Below are 7,913 nucleotides of genomic sequence, written 5' to 3'. Positions count from 1 at the left end.
ACAAAGATTTGTTTAAGGTCAACAGCACCCTCAAGTAATAAAGAAACAGACAGTCACTGCAGTGACTAACTCTACCCCTCCTGCACATTCCACCTTTCTTATGGTGCCAGAAAGGTGCAATGCTTCATGGGTGTTGCCTGTGCGTCATATGCACAGTTGTCAAATACCCTGTGCATCATATGCACTGTTAAGACCCTTTGTTGACCTGTGACCTGATGGATGAAAACTTGTTCTCTTTTCTTGTTTTGTTAGACTTCTTCAAACAGTTGTCACAGATAAAGCCTGATGGCCAAATGATGTCATAGTACAGTATGCAGACCTGATGCATCCACAGTTTTTACATCAAATCCTCTTTTGATATTTGGCCGTCACTTTCTGCCATGCAGAAAAGACACCAGAAATGGCTTGGTCCATTTTTTCTTGTAGCTCTCACCACAGAAACTTTGAAAATGGCGGTGTTGTTGTGCTGCGACCATAGGGCTGCGACTGAACCGAAAATTACGTTCTGAACGGACCAATCACAGTCCTCGACGTTCACGTCACTACGCGTCGATGCGACGCGTAGTCAGGATTTTTGGAGGTGCGCGTCAGGCTATGGCATAGGGGCCGCAGAAGCATAAACCAGGCTTTACCTGTGTGTACCTTCTCCTGAGACCATAGATAAAGTTACTAGTCAATCCAGTGACATTCTCCTGAGGATTTTTCTGCCAGTGACTTTTCTTCTGAGATTTTTGCTACAGCTTTACAGGCTGACAAAAGGAGAAGGATTATTTGCCGCTGACTTTTTTTCTGTTACTTTGCATCGGACTACAGCTTTTCAGGCTGACGAAAGGAGAAGGATTATTTGCTGCTGGCTTTTCTTCTTTAAATTACGTTTCTCCTGCCGCTGTTTGTTGGTTCTTTGTTTGTTGTTTCTTTCTTTCTTCTTTTTTCAGATTAAGAGAAACATGCCCAGGAAGCCCAACAGGCACTATCTCCTTTGCCTGTTGTGCTTGAAGACCAAGGACTTCCTGTCAGTGCATCTGCGCCGAGTCTGCATGAAAGACAGCACGCCAGAAGCCATTGGTGCAGCGTTGGAGAAGGCCAAGAAGGATGTCCATGATCTTCTGGTGTCGGGCAGGGTGTTCCCCTACGTGCTGCTTCGCCAAATTTTGGATGATGCTGATCCACTCAGCAGGTTTGTGGAAGAACTTTTCACTCTTTTTTTTTTTTTTTTTTTTTTCCAAACATCACTTCTTGTTTACTCTCTGAAATGCATGAAATTTTTAAATTGTATTGCATATAATTGTCTAAATTATGTTTTGTTTTGTTTTGTTTTTTAATTCAAAGGCTGACTGAGGAGCTGCAGCGTCGTCACATGGTGGTGACCGGCATCCCTCCACCACTCCCCAATGCCAATGTTATAGCGAGACCATCAACCACACAGACAGCCGAGAGTGAGCCGTCTGACAACACTTCTGTCAGCAGTGGCAAGTGCTTTCAATTGTGAGTATCAGCTTCAGCACGTCTCAGTTTGAGTAAATTATCTGTTAATCTCATGCAGGGCTCTCATGTTAACATGTTTAGGCATTTCCAGGAATGCGTTTAATTAATTGTAACTTGGAAATGACTTTATTTTCAAGAAATTACAAACATTGACAACCTCACTCAGTCTGGGAATCATCAGCACCGGTGATGCACTTCTCAGCTTGAGTAAATAAGCTGTTAGTCTCAGGCAGGGCTCTCAGCCTTCTAGTCTTCAGTGTTTCAGGCTTGCAAGATCTGATTAACTGGAGTAATTCCCCATTTTAAAGCTTAGCTTTCCATCTTAGCACACAGTTTTATAACAAAACGCTTTTCCCACATTGCAGTGTCTCGACTGCGCAGTGGACGACCAAAAACAGGAAGCTCATGGCACAGAGGGGACTTTATCAGAGGCACTCTCTGGACTATCCCTTGCTGAAGGACTTCGGCCTGTACCTGGAGAGGGAGCTTTGCAATGAAAATTTTAAACAGGAGGTGAGTACTACCATAAAACATTCTGTATTCATTAAAAAAATATATATATATATAAAGTAAAAGAAGATGTTTTTGCAAAATAGTCATGATTAGAAAACAATGTAACATGTTTTAACATGTTTTTTAGCATGTTTTTTTTTTTTTTTTTTTTGCTTTTGGAGTATTTATTGCATGTCTTTTACTTTAAATTTGTTGAATATGCTGGAATGAATAAAGTATCTATCTATCTATCTTCTCTCTTCAGGTTGAAAACGTTGCCCGGTACCTGTACTACTTCGACCCACAGCAGCCATCCCTGCAGTTTGTCAGGAACAGGGAGAAGATCCGGCAGTACCTCTGTGAGCTCTCCAGGGCAAAACTCACAAAACAGACACAGATAAATTACCTGAAGAGCTTGAAAAGGTTGGTAGCATTTGTTGTGGGGTTTTTTTCTCCATATAATATCAACACTTGTGTAGACAATAAACATAATTGAGCTTAAATATGTGCAAATACTTAAAATACTTGCACGTCCTCTGACAGATTCTTGATGTACCACACTATCAACACCAACCTGAGGCGAGAGGATCAGACACTCCATGGGGACTGCAAGGACTTTATTGATTACATTGGCTCACTGCAGAAGTCCTTCTCCAAGCAAGTGAGCAAAGAGATCACCCAAAAGAGGTAAGTTTAATTGTTTGCACGCAGCTAACTGGATTACAGTTCACATAAGTGAGCAATGTGGCAAGTAATGTCATGATTTGTTGATACATTTTATCCTTTTTCCTCATAGACACGGCCGGTTGACTGAAAAAGAGCAGCTGACACCGCGTGACTGCTTGGCTGTGCTGAGGGGAAGGTTATAGGGAAGTTATAGTTATAGGGAAGGTCTTCGAGGACAAGGACGCGACCCTGGAGTTGACCGAGTGCAGCTTTGTGGTGTACTATCTCCAGGCAGTGGTGATTCGACATGATATCCTTGTTTTGTGCAGGTACAGGAGTGGGTTGTGAGAAAGAAAGACACACTGGGCAATGCAGTTATTGGAGTGAAGGAGCACAAGACTGCAGCACAGCAAGTGGCCATGTTTGCCCTGTCCCAGGAAGAGGAGTTTGTAAGTTCAAATTCAATGTTCAAAGCACGTCCAGTAATGTGTTTAATCAATTGTAACTACATTAGAAATGACTTTTTTGCAAGTTATTACGCACCGTCACAATCTCACTTATCAGCAGCGGTGTGCACTTCTCAGATTGAGTAAATTATTTGTTGATCTCAGACAGGGCTCTCAGCTAATGCAAAATGGCCTTGATGTATATAAATACAGAATTACTGCAAGAGATAAAATAATTGTTTTGTGTTTGTTTAGAGAAAAAAAATGTTGCTTTGAGAAGGATTTTCTTTTGGAACTTATTTTACTCTTTTGAAGTGTAACTGTAGTGGAGATGCTTTCAGCCAAGATGCATGTTTCATTTCAAACTGTGCAACTGAGTCAACTGCGCAATCCTTATTTGTTATGGTGCAGTGCAGTAGCAATGCACCATGGGTAGGGCTGTCAAATAGGCTATACACCATAGTGTAGGTGTAACCCTAACCCCATTACTTTATTTTACAAGTCACCACACAGCCTTCCTTATTTGGGGAGAATCACCTTACATGCTGAGACACTCAGCTTTAGTTAGTCACCTGTGAATCATGCATTTGTTCATATTTGTTCAATCATATTTTTCCTCTGCCAACAGTGGTTTGACATGTTCTACACAAGGGTGCGGCCACAACTCCTAAACTCCAAGAAGCGCAAGAGGGATGACGCAGAGGTCAAGGAAAGATTTTTCATCTCCTCCACGGGGAGGCCCATCTACAACGCCTCCAATGACCTGAACAGACTGCACCGCAAGTAAGCAAACCACCATGATTCATTTCACCTCCGATATGTACCTGGTACTCCGGTGAGAAATCTTTATAAAAATTTTAAATGTTTAATGTTTAAACTCTCATTATAGATACAAGATTGAATCAGTGACCAGCCAGGTGGCACGGCGAGTGTTTGAGACGGCCACCAAGACTCTGACCGACGCCGACAAGTCTCTAGTGGCCGACTACCTGACACACTCCACCGCGACGGCTGAGAAACATTAAGAATGAAGGAGACAGAAAACATTGTGAGGGCCAGTCATGTGCTAGGTGCGCTAGCTGATGACTCAAGGTAAGCATGTTTCATATTTGTCAACACAATTAATACAGTCAACAATTTGTAAGCATCAAATCTTATACCCTTCTTATAATAACCTTGATTCTTTTTTTTTGTAGTGCTGACTCTGCAGAAGAGGGTACCAGTAGTGGTGCTCGTCGTGTCCGTAGCGCTGCTCGCACCGTTGGAAATGTGCAGATGGATGTCCAAGCGGCGTACGACAGACTGCTGGAACATCACCCGGTGACTCTGGATGGGGATGTGCCAAGCAAGACTGAGCGGGAACGAGCATCCCCCGACTGTCAGCGGGCCCTGTACGAGCGTTGGCTGAAGGCGCAGATGAAACTGCGCAAGCAGCATGTTCTTGGTGAGGTTCTTTTTTCAATATTTAATAGCATTTTTTTTCCCCAAGCAACAATGCTACGTACATGTACATGTGCTACGTACATGTTGTCAATTTTAGTCTTCTTGACTAACATCATCCTATCTTCTTGACAGCATACTTCTGCTGTCGTCTGCCGACGGAAAAACCGAGTCAGCGCCTGGATTGCAAAGCAGGGATGGACGAGCAACATCCCCAATGCTGCCAATATCATCAGAGACTGGAAGCCCTCCGGAGCTGAGGACGCGACCATGGACTCCACTCACATCCAGAGGCTGACGAGATCACAGAAGTGGAGAGGGCTTCTAGTCAACGCCGTTGAAGGGAAGGGCAAGGGTGTCATCACGACCCGGAGATTCCAGACTGGTGAGGTGGTCTGTGACTACCACGGGCGGGTCACCACAGCCAAAGAGGGCAAGAAAATCCACAAGAACACCAGTGAGGAGGAGACTGGATACATGTTCTTTTACAGAGACAAAGGAGGGCAGCCCATGTGCATCGACGCACATTCAGGCATTTGTGAATGCCACCCTGGACAGCAGACTGTTGGCCGGTTGATCAATCACTCAAGAAAAGCAGCCAACCTAAGGTCAAGGTTGTGCACTATGGTGACAGATGGGGAGGAAACAGATATCATTCTTTTCCTCGCAACCAGGAACATTGACGTGAATGAGGAACTCTTATTTGACTGTGGAGCAAGTCAGAAGTCTTTTCGTGGGGAGGGCTCAGGCCTGGCTTGGCCCCCTTAAATTTTGGACTGCCACCTTCAGACTTCAGACCCTTTGCCACCTTCAGACTTTTTGAGTTATGTCAAAATTACTCCCTCCATGTTTCTCTGTAACTCATACTGGACTTTGCTGCTATCGCAGTTGACAAGTCCTTTAAGGGAAAGTTTTCAGCAACTCCATCCAGTTTCCACGAGGGCAGTCTTCAGTATGAGGTGTTGTGAATCATTGTGAGGAAACAACATTGTAAATGATTCATTGTTTACACTAGTCATTTACAATCATTCAAAAAAAGAAAATAGAAAACGTTTTGTACCATGGGCGGAGGAGGAGGTTGAAATTTTGTTTTTACCTTGAAATAGATTTTCAGGATTTACATTGAAGCAAAACCAAAAAAGGAGAATGGTGTGTGTGTGTGTGTTGTTCTTCTATGCTGGTGGGGACTTTGACCTGACTGTACACCTACCCATGGGGACTCATGTCACCGTGGGGACAAAAAATGAGGTCCCCACGGGCAGAACCCCCTCATTGACTTTAAAACAGTATTGAAACATGCCACATGCTTTTTTCCTTTTTTTAAAAAAAATTGTCCCCACCAGCACGCTTCACCTGACAAAAAACTGTGCGTCCGTATATTTAGGCGCCCCTAGAGGACACACACATAATTGCAGTCCCCACGAGGTGAACTTTTCAGGAGTGTGCGTCGCTGTTTGCTCACTCTCTAGCGCCCCCATGTTGCTCAAAGGTAGTACTACAGCATTATATATATATATATATATATTATACTTTCTTAGACTTTTTGTCTGCTTTATATTATATGTATGTATGTATGTATGTATGAATAATCCAGTCATTTTCATTAATATTAACCATGTTTTATATTGCTTTTAAGTTTACAGATATAAAGTATTGGCTCCCATTACATCTGTGTCTTTTCATTCATCCCAACCTCTCAAAGTTACCTCCAATTCATATTTGTCAACGTTTATGCAAACTCTCTTATGTGAACTTTTCCCTCTTTCTTGGTTGTTTTATTCATTCCCATTGAACACTTTGTAAATACTGTTTAAGAAAGGTGTTCAAAGATTGATTATTACCCTTCATCATCTCTTATGTCAGTGGCGCAACATGAATTACTACAGATATCAATACGGTATTGAGGTGTTGCACTGTTTTAATTTAACTAACACATTACAACCAGACAGTGTTCCCTGTTCACTTTGGGGGTGCTTGCAGACGATGATGATGATGACAACAATGAGTTACAGTATAGATGCAAATATAGCTGCACCCCTTGTGGCTAGCAAGGCTCATACTTTGGTGGTTTGTTTTACAAGTTAATCATTGATTGCAACATTATTATAACAGCTAATTATATGTACAGTACAGTACAGTATACCCTCTACAATAAACTAGACTACACCACTGGGTCTAACTCCACATTTCAGTACTACACAGTTCAGTCTGTTCACATATTTTCAGCAGCTACTTTGTGAACAACAAATCTGTGTTGAAATCAGCAGGAGAGCTAGTTTGCTGTTAGCTGTCAGCAGCTGATGGACAGTAGAGTCCTGCCATGTGTTTGGCTCAAGGAGTTAACAGTAACAGAGCTAATAGAGCTAATAAAGCTAACAGCTAATGGAGCAAACAGAGCCAATAGAGCTTACAGCTAACAGAGCTAATAGAGCTAACAGAGCCAATAAATCTAATAGCTAATGGAGCTAAACACACAGCAGGACTGAGAGTTTCTGTTCGGAGGAACATGAAGCGTTAAAGAGTGAACTGCAGACGAATGTGACAACGCAACAAGTTCACAGTAAATAAATATACTTCATATCATCCAAACCATCAAATTGCACCTTCTCACATCTGTATATATGTATATAAATGTAGCCCTGAGTTCTTTAAAATGAAATAATATACAACAAATAATAATATAAATATATAAAACAAATAAAATGCAGTCTTTTTGAAATAGTATGCTTTAGTCTCTTTAAACCACTTATTACTCTCTTAAATTCACAGATAAACTTCCGCAATACCACTCTTAAACCAGATAAACACAACACTGAGATGATATTTGTAGCAGAACTGGTCTGTAACTGACCCTCTTCTCCCCTCTTTGCATTCCTCAGGAGAAGTGGAGTGATAAAACAATCAGACTTTTAAGAGTTATTGACCATCTGGAAGGTTCACAGGAAGGTGTGAACTCAGGCAGAGACAAGATGTCTGGTTGTAGAACAACTTTTCACATTCTTTCAGGGCAACAAGAGTCACTGATAACACCTTCACTTCAAATTCACATCTGCTCAGGACGTTCTAATGGAGGTGCTAACTCTTTCTTGATAGCCCATTAAGGGAGTTAAGGACAATAAAACTGCCTGAATGGACGAATGCCATGTCTCAAAGGAATCTACAAACCAGATAATGCTGATGGGTTGTAAATTAGACATTCCTGAAGCAAACTGTGCTGTATGTCTGTGTGCCTTTTTCTTAACCTACCAAAGTAACTAAATCTATATGTTTGATTTAATTGTAAATGTTATTACATTGCTAAGCTCATGATCTGTACAATAACAATGTTTTCCTGGTGTTTCTAATTTACAGGATGACGAAACTGTGATTTTAACTATTTTAAAG

The 7,913-nt window shown here is 41.8% G+C and overlaps 2 protein-coding genes across 2 annotated transcripts in view; both read left to right on the top strand.

The window, feature by feature from the left end:
- The first annotated feature begins 450 nt into the window (after window positions 1–450).
- On the top strand, window positions 451–2,903 carry LOC143317613 (uncharacterized). Its single transcript, XM_076725704.1, has 6 exons — window positions 451–1,177; window positions 1,330–1,485; window positions 1,851–1,998; window positions 2,243–2,400; window positions 2,521–2,664; window positions 2,774–2,903. Exons 1-6 carry the CDS (start codon window positions 948–950, stop codon window positions 2,844–2,846), a joined length of 909 nt encoding a protein of 302 aa, XP_076581819.1. The 5' UTR covers window positions 451–947; the 3' UTR covers window positions 2,847–2,903.
- An 86-nt stretch (window positions 2,904–2,989) lies between these two features.
- LOC143317615 (uncharacterized) overlaps window positions 2,990–7,913 on the top strand; it is a 238,911-nt gene continuing 233,987 nt past the window's right edge. The window contains exon 1 of the mRNA XM_076725707.1: window positions 2,990–3,092. The gene's annotated coding sequence lies outside the window, so the exon portion shown is untranslated. The remainder of the gene's footprint in view (window positions 3,093–7,913) is intronic.

This window comes from Chaetodon auriga (genome assembly GCF_051107435.1).
Source record: "Chaetodon auriga isolate fChaAug3 chromosome 23 unlocalized genomic scaffold, fChaAug3.hap1 SUPER_23_unloc_1, whole genome shotgun sequence".
Taxonomy (NCBI): Eukaryota; Metazoa; Chordata; class Actinopteri; order Chaetodontiformes; family Chaetodontidae; genus Chaetodon; species Chaetodon auriga.
Note: the sequence above shows the minus strand (reverse complement) of the source record. Positions and strands in the feature narration are given on the sequence as shown.

Coding starts and splice junctions, on each gene's coding strand:
- LOC143317613 (XM_076725704.1), top strand. CDS start 948: ATGCCCAGGAAGCCCAACAGGCACTATCTCCTTTGCCTGTTGTGCTTG. Junction 1,999..2,242: donor ATGAAAATTTTAAACAGGAG/GTGAGTACTACC, acceptor TTCTCTCTTCAG/GTTGAAAACGTTGCCCGGTA. Junction 2,401..2,520: donor TACCTGAAGAGCTTGAAAAG/GTTGGTAGCATT, acceptor GTCCTCTGACAG/ATTCTTGATGTACCACACTA.